At 42.0% G+C, this 15,800-nt stretch overlaps 1 protein-coding gene and 1 long non-coding RNA gene across 11 annotated transcripts in view; one reads left to right on the plus strand and one right to left on the minus strand.

The window, feature by feature from the left end:
- Positions 1-3,100: 3,100 nt before the first annotated feature.
- Positions 3,101-15,800, minus strand: part of enah (ENAH actin regulator) — a 143,507-nt gene continuing 130,807 nt past the window's right edge. For 3 of the 10 annotated variants that reach the window (XM_080289855.1, XM_080289854.1, XM_080289852.1), the window contains exons 6-14: positions 14,538-14,693; positions 12,132-12,466; positions 11,406-11,539; positions 11,187-11,235; positions 9,247-9,298; positions 9,012-9,078; positions 7,938-7,985; positions 5,258-5,342; positions 4,178-4,465 (exon numbers count right to left, since the gene is read on the minus strand). In XM_080289855.1, coding sequence (XP_080145981.1) covers positions 4,325-4,465; positions 5,258-5,342; positions 7,938-7,985; positions 9,012-9,078; positions 9,247-9,298; positions 11,187-11,235; positions 11,406-11,539; positions 12,132-12,466; positions 14,538-14,693 — 1,067 coding nt within the window. In that variant the 3' untranslated portion in view covers positions 4,178-4,324. Of the gene's footprint in view, positions 3,798-3,883; positions 3,946-4,177; positions 4,466-5,036; positions 5,187-5,257; positions 5,343-7,937; positions 7,986-9,011; positions 9,079-9,246; positions 9,299-11,186; positions 11,236-11,405; positions 11,540-12,131; positions 12,467-14,537; positions 15,348-15,800 lie in introns of those variants that run through there. The other 7 variants (XM_026194518.2, XM_026194524.2, XM_080289856.1 and 4 more) reach the window with 7 other exon arrangements.
- Positions 6,457-10,412, plus strand: LOC145420540 (uncharacterized). Its single transcript, XR_013901863.1, has 3 exons — positions 6,457-6,737; positions 9,820-9,942; positions 10,140-10,412. It is a non-coding gene; the product is annotated as an uncharacterized LOC145420540 (long non-coding RNA).

Consider the following 15,800-nt stretch of genomic DNA (forward strand, 5'->3'; position numbering starts at 1 on the left):
AGAAACTTTTCTTGATCAAAACATTTCCACTTCCATTGTGACATGTTTCTGCTTTTGACAAAATCATTAAAACCTAAAATAAAAAGGCGACTTTTCTGAGATTGATCATGTTTAGCAGGAGACCGTCAGGGTTAAAATCCTTTGGTGAGAGAGCCACAATGTTGGTGACAGAGGCTCTGAGCGACAGCTGTCACGGTGGATTGCTTTGTTTGTGTGTGGGTTTTTTTGTCTTAAAGTGCAATCGATGCTGTGTAAACACTCTTGGTGAATGAGTTGATGAAACAGCCTTTTTTTAAGTGGATAAACCTAAACTGTCTCGAAAAAAACATTCCTCCATGGATCACACCATGTCCACACATGAACTGAAACTGCTTTCATATTATGTTCACAGTATTTTCGAACCAATCTCAAACTGATGACTGTAACTGAAGAGGAAAATGACATTTCTCAAGTGTGTGATGCCTGATCTTATGTAGCAAAGCTATAACATCAAAGCCCTTAAACAGTTGTGTAGAATGAGATCCACCAGAGGCGCCAACATCCACTGAAAGACATGATTATCAAGCCATCTGTTGGGTTAAGTAGTATAAAAACTGTGGTGATAAGAACAACAACAACAACAAATTAGCCAGTTAACCCAAAGATTCTTCTAAAGGGGGCATGGCCACATATTTTACACACAGTTTGTTAGACGTGCCATTAGAATTTTGAAGATGGTGTAATGGTTTCTTTGGTCTGGTAGGAATTTCAAAATTCTTCCTCATGAATTCATAATCAGGTCCTCATGGTCATCTCAGCCTGCACTACAAAGCAAATCTGGCATTACAATGTTGGAAGTGTGCCCTTTAGATTCATCATGCAGGTAGCTGGTTCATCGAAACTTAAGGCTTCACTCGCACTTAATTTTTCAAGTGCCAGCTAATGACATCATTTGCGAGGCAATGAAACCATCATGAAAAAAAAAAAAAAAAAAAAGAGTTGCTTGTGCAATCTGCATATTTGCAAAGTTGCACAGAGATAGCTAGTTTAGTTTAGTTAAGCTGCATTAGCCTGCCTTGTGAGTGAATAGTTGTTGTCAATATGACGGTAGTGTCTGCAAAGATATGTCCCCAAAGGACACGAACAGCCACTGTCTGGCACTAAAGCAACCTCTCCACATACGAATACTGCCTCACTGAGGCTAATGGAGTTAGCAGTTAGCGTTATCTAAGTTAGCCGCCTGTCACCAACTTCTACAGAAATGAGTAATTGCTTCACTTTGATCCCAAACAGCATGTTTCACTGGTCTGCTGCTCTTTTGGGATATTTACATCATTTTGCTTGCTACCAGCAGCACTGAAACATGTGCAAAATATGGCTGGCAGGTGCTAACAAGTTTTAGCAGCCCTCTCAACAGCACACAACTAGCAAAGAATCACCAAGCCAGATGAGCACTTGATGTTACCCCTATTCAAAGTGAAAAACGGGTGAGAATGTTGGAAATGTGACAGGTGCCCAAGGGAGCTAGCATTAGCTGTCACTAACTTAAGTAAACTAGTGATTACTCAGTGCAATTATCAGCTTTTCCATTTGATGTTAAATTACAGGCTGAACAAGCTTGTTTGCTCAGGCGTTTTTAGAATGTAATCGAAACATCGCAAGCGACACACTGCATCCAAGATTGTGTGGGCAACACAAAATGTCACAAGTGAGAGTTGGAGTCCAGAGAGACGAAACCTGAAATGTGTGTGGGATTGCTGCCTAGGAGTGACCTGTGGAGATGGTATGCTGCTGCTTTTTAAGATCCCATTCTGATGCTTGCAATATACACTAAAGACGCTCACGTTAAAACGTCACCCCCTCTTGAATGCTTAAATTGGCTCCTGCAGAGCACACTGTGGCTGTTAGCTAGCCAAGAAACTCGATTACGTTTTGGAAATGGCCACTCTTCAGGATCTCATTCAGACAACAAGAGTACAGAACCATACCACAGACTTTCATCCATTGCCTCAACCTGTTGCGTTGTATCTTGAAGCTTTGTTGGGACATCAGTCTCTCAGCTCCAAACATCTCTCTCTTTTACTGATTGTACTTTAAGCACTGAAGCTAAAGACATGCTGAAAGTGACAGTTCTATCTTATATCATAGCATGATAGGGGTAAATACAGTTTGTCATTTTAAGGATTTGACAGCAGCAGGAGAAAAAGGCAAAGAAAAAAAATGACACGGTAAGCACTGGTGAAAGAATGAATGGCACATTCATGTCCTTGCATGGACACAATCTCTTAGATTTTTGGGTTATCCGGTGCACCTTTTGAAAAAAAGTTTAATTTTATAAATGTTTTGAAATGAAAACAGAACAAACACCCCCCCTCCAAAAAAACCCAACAAAAAAACAAAACTAATAATAAAGTTCACCTCCAATGTGGCTACAGATACAGTATCCTAGGATTTATAGAAGAAAAATTCTGAGTGTGTTGTGATATAGAAATGAATTCCATGAAATGATGTCTTACAGTGTTGCGCTGTTATTCAATCACATCAGCTTTCAGCTTTACAGAAAGGTGGTGGTGACACAGTAACATCCAACAGGGGCCCAGAAGAGCCCCCCCGCAAAAAAAAAAAAAAAGGAGACACTGAAATGTTTGGTGGTGTTTAGGAGCAGGGCTGTAAAAATAGATGCTACACTTATTGCTTGTATTAAAACTTGTGACGGGTAATGTAAATTCGTGGCAGACCTGTGACCTTCGCCGTACTAAGAAAACAAACATGCTAAAACAAAAAAACCCCACAACAGACTGAGAAGGATGGATGATAGAGACTCGTTAAATCAAGGGAAGGGGAACACCTATCTATACGTCTGGTCGAGGCGCATGGCAGGTGAATCAGCACTTCTGTTCAACAGGTAATGTTTGGTAGAGAGCTACAGGCAGCTACACCCCTCAGTGTCTCATCCACCTGCCGCTCGACGACAGAAAAATGACAAAAACGCTCGCTTTGGGAGGGAAACGGTGCCTCTGATGATGACTTCACAGATGAAGAGACGGGCCAGGGAGCATCCTGTATAAAGACTGGATTATTGAGCTACTCATATGGCCGTAGATCCACACTGAAACAGACGTTGGTGGAGAGATTTTATTTGTTTAGTCTAACTTTTTCTCTCTTTTGTATATGTTCAGGTTAAAATAGTATTTGAGGAAGACGAGCTTTACAGTGTCCTGCAGTGTTAGCCTCCACCAGAGACTGTCAGTCCTTCATACGCAAACACACGCTACCCCTATGGCATTATGGGAGAAAAGTTTTTAAGTTTCCATCCTTCGGCTCTCTGCACACTCTTGATAAAACTTTTGACAGTGAGCAACTTGTGGTTAATGCAGTATCACAGAAGAGTTCACTATTGGATTTATTTTCTTCTTATAGGAGGACAAACAGAGAGGAGCCATCTTTGCATAAAGACTTTCGCTCCTCTGTCCTCCAGGATGCCCTCAGCAGGAAGGCGAGGGGAGAGAGGGGGTTGTGAGATGGGGCAGTGGGAATACGAGGCTTTGCAGAATGGATTCTGTGAGTCACAGCTATCAAAGGCTACAAATCTCCTACCACCACCAGCCTGTCTGACACTGCTCCGCACCAGATAATGTCCTCTCTGTGTGGTAAAATGATTTTTGTCGTAATCGCCACCGTTTTTTGTTGTTTTCCATTGTTATATTGTCATGTCTTTAAGTTGACCGGTGTTGTCTGTCGGTTCTTGTGTGTGTTTCTGAACGGGGAAGTCAGATTCCTCTATGCTGTGCTGGACCTACCCAGCTCCTCCCGGATTGCTGAAACACAGAACAAAGACACGGCCACATTCTTAATGTGGATCACAATAAACTAAGCCAACAACTGCAGTTCCTGTAACACTCACTCAAGGCTGGCTTCAAGGGTGAGTCAGTTTCCCCATGTTAAAATACCCAACTTTCGGTGAATCTTTGTAGAAGTGAAAGAATTGGAGCAAAGAGTTATGAACCACCACACTTCTCCAGCGTGTTTGTGCTGTTGGCACCTATTATAGCAATGCCAATAGAATTTAAAAAGTATGAGCTCCTTTGAATGTACACACCCAAGAAGATGATGCTCCAGTCGTGGTGAATGAAATTATAGTATTTTAGTTGTCAGTCAATTAAAACTAACAAGCAGATATCTGTATCCTTACATCACACTAGGTACACTGCAAAACACTGCTAACCAAACTTGCTAGCTTGCTAACTTGCTTAATGGACAAGTTAGACCTTCTTGTCAAAATATGATCACTTCTGGCTCTCACAAAATAAAAAAAAAAGTTTTTAAACAAAGTGTCCAGAAACCATTACTGCACTGTCGTGTTTAGTATGGACTCACTACAAAGCCTTGCTGGTCTTTCTATAGGATGACTAAAGTGGTGATAATTACCATCAATGAGCTCTTCTTTTAGTTTTGACAGCTCCTTCCTCATCTCATCAAGAATGTCCTAAAAGAAAAAAAAAAAAAAAGTCACATTTTCATATAAACATGATAAATGTCATTAGACCTCAGAGACGAGCTTGTCTTGTGCAATTGTTAATTTTGCCCCCCCCCCCCTTTTCCTTCTTTTACTGTGGGTATGCATCCTGGCAACTGGTAAAAGAAGCTCCCATCTCAACTTTACATAGTAGCTAATCCCTTCTTAGGTAATCTCTGTGGGATTAGAGCTAAAGACTTACTTAATGACACCAAGATGCAAACAAAGTGACATACACAGTATGGAAGGCGTACTAAAATGATGAGCCTCAAGTTTGACCTATAACTTAACCCAGGCTTACTCAGTGAGACAGTGAGTGTGGTGAGTGGGTCTGTGGGCTGTCACGTCTGTGGCCAGTTGTAGTGACAGATATGCAGAACTCTGACAGACTCTTTACTTATCTAAGAGGCTCATTCACAAGGTCAGAGGGAGGAGCTGCCTTCTAACAGGACTGCACACACCCACACTACCACGCACTGAACTACTAACAGGGCTGCATAAATAATGAAGAAACACAGACCAAGGTCAATAGACGCTCCAGTTCCAAGTTCCATTTTACTTTTATTTTACAACAACAGCACTATACAGCTGACTTGCTTTAATATGAAAACTTTGTGGAGCAATATTGATATTGTCGGGCGACTTTTGGGCCACAAGGAAAAGAAATTCAGTCACCATATACTGCAACAACCTGAAAACCACAATCACAGTATCAAAGGGAATATGCAGAAATAAAATCTGTGTCTAAAAATGTCTACTTACCTGTTTCAATCTATCATAGTCAACAGCTTCTGTTGGCACACCATTGGCACTTAAGGATGCAGTAGGTGTAGGAGTGGATTTAGGTCTATGAGAAAAGACAAAGAGCATAAAAACTACTTGTAAGATCATAAAGCAACACCAGCTACTATGTGATTTATGAGTAATAAATGGAGGTTTTGAGCTCAGTAAAATCATTTAAACCACACAATCTGCCCTCCTACAAGAATGCTGACTCTTGTTTAGCTGCTTGTAAAGCAACTTGAGTAAATTACACCATGAGAGAAAACAGCAGTCGAATAAATATGTCTCAAACTGTATTTGAATCTATTTTATAGAGGAGGAACCATAAATAGTTGAGAGGATAACAAATAAAAACAAATCCGATATTTGACATCATTTACATGACAATAAACTCTGCAATCAAACTTGTCTGTCACCACAGGCAGGAGATTTATTAGTATGCTGAACTGCACACTGAGCATTTTCTCTTTTGTGTTAGTCCGATATAAAATGCACATAAACACAATTAGCAGCCAAATCCTGGTCGATGCATGCACAAACATTGGATACTGTACACAGAGACATGCAAGGGAATACACAGAAAAGCAAACACACAGTTCTCAGCCACCTATCAAACTGAAATAAAGAGGGGGCAGGTCCAGTTCATGAAATATACTATAATTATATGGAAACTGGATATTAGACTATGCAGTATGGATAGTTTAATATCCATACTGTAAATACACCAAAATATTAAATTCCTTATTAATTCACTAGCACGTTCTGATATGACACAGACTCAGTATTAAGAAGCTGGCAGGTTAAATACTGGGTGCACTGGATATTTGTCTTCTCACATGTTCCTCTGTCAGCTGATGTCTAGGAGAGTTAAGGGCGTGACATAGTCACTCATACCAGATATCCCAAGAATGTGGTTGAGCTGAAGCTTCTCTGGAAAGAATAATAGTATAAAATTCACTGTGGAGAACTGAAAAACTTATAAAAAGGTTATTGCTTCCAGAAGACATTCCCTTACTTTTCCCACAGCTCTGGAAATATTGAATGTGTCCGTTACAAAATAAAGCAACCTCTGTTTGTCTAGACAGAGATTAGACCACATTCGTAACAGTGCAAATACACTTTACTACCCCTGTCTTTTTAAGGAGGAAACCTGAGGTGTGGCACAACTTCCCTGGACACCCCCCCCACACACACACACACTTAAAGGAAGGAGGAGGATACCAGTAATTAAGAGAAGGCTGGTATTGCCCCATACACCATGTGAGGGACAAAAAACATTCTGAGCAGCCAGTTACTTTCAAGATAGGACACGTGACAGGAATGAGAAGTGAAGGAAAAGGAAGTGACCTAAACAGCAGGTCATTAGGTAGCTATGGGACTGGGAAAAATTCGGAAACTGAGATTGTGGTGTGTTTGTGTTCCTTTTCATGCTGGTCTCAGAACAGAAGAAATGGTGAAGGTAAGAAACAGACTGAGGAAGATAAATCAGTGCGCACACATTATACAACATTTACACAATAATTTAAAAAAATATTAAAGCAAACAAATTAGTGTTTTGCAGATGATTTGGTGTATGTGTATATTGTGATTTACCTGCCCAAATGCTGCCCATCACACAGTAATACAAAATATAAAAAATATATATATAAAAAGTAGCTACCCCTGGCTGTAGCTCAGGTAATACACACCACTACCTGAGCTACAGATACACATTCACATCGGGATGTGAATGTGTATGAATGTTATATAGGGAGCACTTAACAGTTTAGAAAAAGTGTTTGTGTGAATGGGTGAATGAACGAGTTGTATAAAGCGCTTTGACTGCTCAGAGTAGAAAAGCGATATATAAGAACCAGTCCATTTACCATAACAGTAAAAGTCAACGTTTTTCTGGTCAGATCAACAAAAAGCTCCGTGCAACACTACAGGGTCTGACAAGTGACAATCTGCTCAGCTCAGCTCTGCATATGAAAGTCAATTTTATTAAGCTGTAATCAAAAACACCCATCTGGTCTTGTGTACGTACGTACACACACACACACACACACACACACACACACACACACACACACACACACACACACACACACACACACACACACACACACACACACACACACACACACACACACACACACACACACACACACACACACACACACACACACACTCTTATCTGTCAGAGCCTGCTGGAACTGTTCTGGCTCTTCAAAGATAATACTCTGCCAAGTCTACTCTACACTGGGTGGACACACATTTTTGTGTTGGTCTGTATGATAGGGTGGGTGTACAGTATGTGACGGACACATATGGATTTCCCCATTTAAAATAAATTAAGTTCTGAGAGCAGCGGGCACACAGCATGCAAACACAATGACTAGATTATATTAGAAACCCATCATCCAGACGCACACTGATTTAGAACACACAAATTGGACCAAATGGCACGTATTAAACAACAGACGAGCAGTCCCGGCCCCCTACAAGACTGATAAATGTAGTAAAGAACACAAAGACGGCACACGATTCAGTCCAAACATCCAAGCACTTCGAAAGAACTCCTCTCCAACCAAATCGTCACAGCAAACCTCAACTTTAAAGGAAGTTTGATTTGAAGAAAAAAAGGTTCTCTCAAACTTTTCAGGGCTTTTCGCTCTACCTGTTGGAGGAATCTGCTCCCATGGGATTCCTCCACGGAGACTCTCGTCTGTGTGAGCAGCAGAAACACTGACTTTACAAATTACAGTGTAAAACCTATATATGTACTGCAAAACGCCAGCCTAATGGGAAGGCTTCTGTTAATAAGTGGTTGTGTAGATGTAAGAAAATACCTGGTAAAACCCTGATATAAGTTATGTTTACTTAAAGTTTCTTGTGGAGTTCCACAAGGTTCAATACTCGGCCCCCAAACTGTTTATACTATATAGATGATATCTTATTTGTTACATGTGTGGTGATGTCACTTATTTCAATTACTTTCTGCTGTTGTGGAAAAAGTCTGAAACAGCTTCTCATTTCTGTGTAAAGGAAATTAAAATGTACTATAATTCAGTGATAAAGTATATTTAAAAAACAAAACAACAACAACAAAAAAAACCAAAAAAAAACCAAAACAAAACAGAAAACCCAGAAACATGTGGAACCGCCTATGGGTGAAAAGTTCTGAGTTTGATCCTTTTTTGTATCTAATCTGATTCATAACTGTTGTTGTTCAGGCTAATATTAGTTAATGCTAGCATGCCTGCTAACACAGATGAAGTATATTTTTTGATACATAAAATATGGTCTTGCATGGTTAAGGTTGACTAATTCATCCACCACACACCTTCATCTGGTTATGGATGTACACCATTTTTATTATTTGGGTCACTACTGTATATGAAAATATGTGGTAAGGATGCCATTACATTCTCACCCGTTCATTCTCACACACACGCTGGTGGTCTTATGAATCTGCACATAAAGGCCAGGATAAGCTTTAGTGGTGTTAGCCAGCACTAAACGGCCCCAGCAATGCATCATGCTAAAGCTAGTTGATGCTTATGCTTCAATATATCCTTGTATAGTTTCAGAGGCTAGGAAATCATGTTTAGCTGTGTCACACTGCCATTCAGTTAGGAAATGATCGGCATTCATATCCTGGGTGAACTTAATAAACAAAAATTTAATTTAGAACATAAATGTACTTGTAATAAACAAACATTTCAAATGGAGATGCAGGAAGACACTGTACCTTCCAATAACTGGAGATTTGCTACCATTCATGGTGTTTGTTCTTTCCCATGGCTTCCTGGGCATGTCTGGAAAACAGAAAACAAAATATAAGAAATACTGAAACCAAACATGAACCGACATTAAGATCAGTATGCCTATAACCTAACGAGATTAAAGCTAGCTGTAAACCTTGTCACCAGTTTCAGGAAGATGCTCGTTAACTGCTAATGCTGTTGTCTTCATTTAACACTCACCTGGTGTGCTACAAGCTGACACTTTAGGGGTCGTATTTATCTCACCCTCCTCCTATTGGGCACACAGAAACAAGGTTTAATGAGTCACAATAAGGATCAAGAACAGGTCTTGTGATGGAGTGTCTACACAGAATCACAAACATCTTTTAAACAAATTTAATCTGTAACACCAACACAAACTCAGAATTTTATCCTGTCTTCCTTCTTTCACCCCAACCAATCGCAGCAGATAGCTGCCCCTCCCTGAGCCTGGTTCTGCTGGAGATTTCTTCCTGTTGAAAGGGAGTTATTCCTTCCCACTGTTGCCAAAGTGCTTGCTCATAGGGGGTCGTCTGATTGTTGGCGTTTTCTCTGTATGTATTATTGTAGGGTCTACCTTACAAAATAAAGCACCTTGAGGCGACTGGTGTTGTGATTTGGTGCTGTATAAATAAAATTGGATTGAAGGTTATAAGAAGTTGTGAACTTGAGTAGTAGCATGCGTATTAGCAGTGCTGTCTATTCTGAAATAGGCTTGTTTCCTTAGTTTTTCAGTTGTCAGTAGTCTTATATCAGTGGGGTCATGTGTTGCAGGAAGTTCTCTCTAGATGACCTGCTGACAAACGTCATGATCTATTGGACCTCTGGCTGCATTATCTCCTCCATGAGGTTCTACAAGGAAAACTTTGGCCAAGGTCTTGATGCTCCACATGCAAAGTAAGTGAGAACAAATGCCAAATTCCCATAAAGCACATCAGCAACATCTTATTGGTTGAAAGGTGTTTGTTGTTAACAGTCTTCAACAGCTCTGTGCCACCCAACTTTGTCATTTAAAAACCTAATTTTGAAATATTCAGAATGACTTGTTTAGTAAAATCTAATGCTGATTCACAACTGTCACCGTCTCCTCCCAGGATACCAGTCTATGTCCCCACGGGTTTCGCCTGCTTCCCCAACGAGTTGATGCACACGCCCAGGCTGTGGGTCAAACAGAAGTACCGTGCCAAAGTGCTTGCTCATAGGGGGTCACATGATTGTTGGGTTTTTCTCTCTGTGTATTATTGTAGGATCTACCTTACAATATAAAGCGCATTGAGGCAACTGTTGTGATTTGGTGCTGTATAAATAAAACTGAATTGAATTATTCATTTTATATTAAACCAAAAACCTTTGCGATCAAGACAAAATAACAGAGTGCAGAAATTAAATGTTGTCAACTGACCAAAAAAACAAAAAACAAAAACGCTCCCTTAAAAACTGACCACATATCTAGAGGCACAAGTTTGGAAAGCTAGAACGTGGCTGTTGCTATATGCAGGTAGAAAGCACTAGATGATTTGTAATTATAAGCAAGAAGTTGACTCTTAAATGCCTTTAAATACCTGTGCGCAAAACATTCATATTGGCCTCCCTACTTCCACTGCCCTTATTAAGCCTGGCAGAACCATGACCAAAGCTTAAAAAAACAACAACCCCCCCCCAAAAAAAACAAAACAGGAAACTAAATCAAACAAACATAAAAAAAACCCCTAAAAGGCTAGATTTTCTCCATAGAATCATGTATAAGTAATTAATATAATACTCTAGGAATAGAAAATAGTATGGAAAATGTTCAATGTTCAGCTAGAATTCAACCATGTCAAGTGCTATTTAAATAGTGATTGGTTTATATCTTTATTAATATATCCACAACTCAAAACACTATTTTCTGCAATTTAGGTAAGTACTTTATGACATATGTCAATAGTAACAGACAGGTATGTAGAACATGACATCCTCTAAAGACATACAGACTTTCATATCGAAAGTACTCAGTGATCAAGGAGTGAAAATACTCTGAAATAACCAAAGCACACTGAGGAGCTATCGTCTGACGATAGCAATAATGACATTTTGAAACAAAGTCAAACACAGGACCATAGCATGACAGGGGCTTAGACGATGGTTCTGGTATTACTTACTGATCTCTGGTCAGGTTCAGGTGACGAGCCCTTCTCCGCAATTCTTCTCCTGTAAGATGTCAAAAGCCCAGGCACAGTGAGGAGGGCTTAAACACTGATCGATATCAAGTCTCATTTCCAAATTTAAAACCACTAATTGCCTATTTTCAGAAATTAGGACAAAATTTGCATGGTGAACAGACAAATCTGGTTTTGGATGATAATATCGTGCGAGTGTACCTCCTGGCCAATAGGGCGCTCATCTCCTCCATAAGCCCCCCTCCTCCAGGAAGTGGCCCGTTACCTCTTGTCTCTGATTTAGCCCCTGTGGCCCCCATCATGGCTGCTGCCAGAGCTGCCCCTGCATCATCACTCTGAAGGGCCACAAGCAAAAACACATTTGTGTTCTTCATAAACAGAGAAGGTATTTACAGTGTTTGGGAAATAAATAGAATAAATGAAAAAGGATTGATGTTTTTAATACTCATTTTATATCAGAAAAGCTATGTTTTTTAAAGAAGTACAATACATATTTTACTCAAAACACAAGTAGCCATGTAGTCATTGGCAGACAGTGAGCATTACATGAAGTCCTCCTGTGAGCCCTAATGAGATGTGACAGATGGTGTGTGTGTGTGTGTGTGTGTGTGTGTGTGTGTGTGTGTGTGTGTGTGTGTGTGTGTGTGAGTGAGAGAGAGAGAGAGAGAGAGAGAGAGAGAGAGAGAGAGAGAGAGAGAGAGAGAGAGAGAGAGAGAGAGAGAGAGAGAGAGATCATGTGTGAACATGGTGCGTTTGGATAATGTTTTAGTGACTGTGAGATTGTGTATGATGATCGGGGGTGACCGAAGTGAATGCATATGCAACCGGTTGCCTTCCTAATACTTATACACTGTATTCTAAATGGTTCACTTATGAAGACGTGTTAGTCGAGCTTTCCATTGGTCCATTAACAAATCAAGCGCTCACCCTTGGCACTTTGCGCAGCTTGGCTCCAGCGAGGGCAGCAGCCAGGCCTGAGAGAGGGCGGTCCTCTGCAGGAGAGAACAGTCCGGTGGGAAGAGGTGGTGCTGGGGGTGGTGGTGGAGCTCCGGGAGGGGGAGGGGGACCCGGCGGAGGAGGTGGCGTCCCGCCTGGAGTCAGTGTCGGAGGGAGTGGAGGAGGTGGCGGGGGTGGAGGGTGGCCGCCGGGGGTGGTGGGGGTGACAGCCGGGGTAGCAGCCGCAGAGGTCACAGTGGAGCCGGGTGGCAGGGGTGGAGGTGGGGGAGGGGTGGGGGTGGTCAGCCCTGGAATCTGTCCCACGTCTGTTAGGGACAGGGGTGGAATAAGGAGCAGTGGGGGATGGGTGAAGACAGAAAGACATTTTTCAGAACAATTCCAGACACAAACCTGCGGACGGCAGGATGTTTGCATTAAAACTGATCACACTCCAGCGATTAGATGGATCTCTGGGGTGGGACCACACAAAATAGCATGATTACATTCCATATTGTTAAAGCAATGATTCTGTGTTACCTCTACTTTCCCTGTTTTATGCTTAAGCAAATCAAATTCCTTTTTTTTTTTTTTTGAAAGGGGGAAGGGCAAAAGCTCTTTGGGGAAGCGCACGAAAAAACAGGAGGAAAAACCCTATTTTCATGTTGTCTTTAATCTGACACTGGATAGTTAAGTTGACTGTTAAATGATGAGAAAATGTATTGAAAATGGATTAGGATGTAGACTGAACTATCACTAAACTATCACTTTTGAGGGGGAAAAAAAACCCCCAAATAGGCAAAGTAGTTCTATTTTCTTAAATATGATACTGACTTATGTTTGTATATCTTTGGCTGACATTTAACTGTCATATTTCATTTTGACCCTGCTGGCTACGTGTTAGCCACAGGTTTTCAGATCAATTATTAATTTGAACTGCATTACTGGAACCAAACTGCAGGATTTGTTGCCAGTGTGTCCCTACTTTTCAACATATAAAAGGAATGATGGCATGCAACATCATACTAGAGCAAATTTGTTTTATTAAAATGTGGAATTAATGACTGGATTTGCGTTTAAAGGAAGGCAGCGTGCCAAAGGGGTAAGTCAGATATCACAATTGCTTTTCATGGTTTACTGAAAACCCAATTTGGACCATTTAACATTCCAATAAACAGAACTAAGACATGCAAGCCACACTAAACATTCAATTAAACAAACAGTTTGGTGCAATGACATACATACACATACAAGCATGCATGTACACACCAATGCATAATAACCAAAAGACAATTATGAAAAGGAACTTGGGAAGAAACATTAATTCATAAATGAGTCTCAAACAACCAGATGTTTGCTTTATGTGGGATAGTTTGTGCGGAACCTATGGTATGATACAAGTAATCCAGCCTCTTTCGCCCAATCATTGTGATGAACTCTGAAATATTTGTTGTTACTTTACTCTGAGTACAAATCAGCTCCTTTGCCCATCTTGACTTTTAAGCATATTCCCTACAGGTGCACCAATCAGAGCCTGTCTCAAAAAAATTAGATCAGGTATATGAAAGGTTCTGTGTTTGCTGCACCTTGTGTCAGAAGGAGAACGCCCATCACTAGTGGGACAATTAACATAGTTAAGAGGAAGCTAACAGCTGCATTTCAAAGTGACACCAGTTTTTCTTTTCTTTAGACTTTTTGACATTACCCTTTAAATCAATGACAGTTTTCCTATTAGCTTCTCTCTTAATGTTTGGTGCATTCCTAATATTACAGAACAAGTTCATGTGGATAAGATTTGAACAGCACAGTCGATGTTCCACTGATCAAGTCGAGTGAGCTTCCAGCTGTGCCTGCTTAGAAATTGGCTTCCAGACCCAAAGTAAAAAAAAAATCAAATTATGGAGAGTGAAAGTTCAAATGTGTGTGAAGCTTGTCTGAGAATGAAGAAAAACAAATCAGGCAAGAGATGAAGAAAGCAAGAGTTTTACGCAGGTCTGTCAAAGACACAGACATGCCATGCTGAACAACAACACATTTCATATCCAATGAACAGCCAGCCAGCACGAGGACATACACAGGCTTTGTGAGACTGACAAAGAAGCTAGAAGTTGGAAAACAATAGCTGTTACACATTGAGATCCCACAAAAGTTACCATAGTGAATATTTTAATATTAGAAATTGTAACCAGACTGAGTTGAGTTACAGCAACCAGGAAAGGCACAATTTTTCTAAAGAAAACTCCTAGATCAGTCTGTGTCACAGGACTTACTTTGTGTTGTGGCCAGATCAGTGACAATGTAACAACCAACCCCTGTTAGAGTGTGAGTTGCAAGCAGTGAAAGACAGAGGGGAGAAAAGCAGTGAGAAAGAGAGAGCAGAATCCAGACTGGAGGCCTTACCCTGGGGCTGGGGCTGACAGGAGGAATCCCCCTGAGCCGATTGGGGCTCTGAGCCTGCGGCTGTGTCCAGCTCCCCTGGCCCCGACAGACCCAGGCCCCAACAGAGGTGTTCAGCAGAGGCAGAGGTGGCAGCAGCAGCTGCAGCAGCAGGGGGCGCTGTGGAGGGAGAGGGCACACCAGGAGCCTGGGATGAGGAGGGGGGAGACGAGACTGAGGAGGAAGACGGAGGGGGAGCTATGGGCGAAGGGAGAGGGGGTGGGGTAGGCGGGGGAGGTGGTGTTGGGCAGGTAATGCTGAGGGGGGTGTGGCCGTGTGGGATGGTCACAGGAGAAGGTGCGGGAAACATGGGTGGCCCATTGGGGGATGGCGAGGGAGGCTTTTGGGTGAGAGGGGATGGCGCGGCAATCGGGATCAGTGGCCTTGGACCGGTGGCCTTCCCCGGGGGGCTGCTTATCATGACCGGAGGTGAGGGAGGCAATGGAGTAAAATTGCACGCTGACCACACCACAGACTTGGGTGGAGGAGGAGTTGGAGCAGGGGCAGGAGCAGGGGCAGGCGGTGGGGCTTGGGGAAATGCCTGCTGTCGCCGTGGAACTGTGGCGTAGTGAGGCAGGACAGGATGGAAGGCAGAACCGAGTGAGGTGGCAAATCGGGAGGCTGAGTGCCTGAGTGGGGGGGTTGGGGGTGTTGTAGTGGAGGATGGCGACTGGGTCCCAGGAGATGGGTAAGTGGGCGTGGATGGAGATATGGGCGTGGAGGGGGTCCTGCCGTACTCCTGAGGTGTGGGGGTGCACAATGTGCTTTCGAAAGCTGGACGTGCGAATTGGACAAAACCGAGGTTGAGGACAAGACAGGACAGAAGCGGACAGAACGAAGGAAAGAAGGCAGGAAGGAAGCAGCCGTCGTGCACACAGAAGGGAAAGACAGCAGGTGAGGAAAGATAGACGGAAGAAGGGAGGGAGGAAAAAAGAGAAGGGGGCAGATGAAGCAGAAAAAACCAGCACAGAGCTAAACTAAAGTTTTCCTCCAGCTTGTGTGTATGTTCTTAGGCTAAGGTGATGCTACTGTGTTAGTAAACAGGTGTTAGCACTGAGGACACAGGCAGAGATAGAAAGCTTTCAGACTTCTGCTCACTGAAAGAAGAGGGAAAGAATGAACGTACTGAGGACAACAATCAAATGACAGCTTACCACTCATCTCACTCTGATATCTCACATAACAAATCCAAAGTATAGACGAATATACCAATGTCATAAAGACTAT

The sequence above is a fragment of the Astatotilapia calliptera genome, chromosome 15, assembly GCF_964374335.1.
Source record: "Astatotilapia calliptera chromosome 15, fAstCal68.1, whole genome shotgun sequence".
NCBI lineage: Eukaryota > Metazoa > Chordata > Actinopteri > Cichliformes > Cichlidae > Astatotilapia > Astatotilapia calliptera.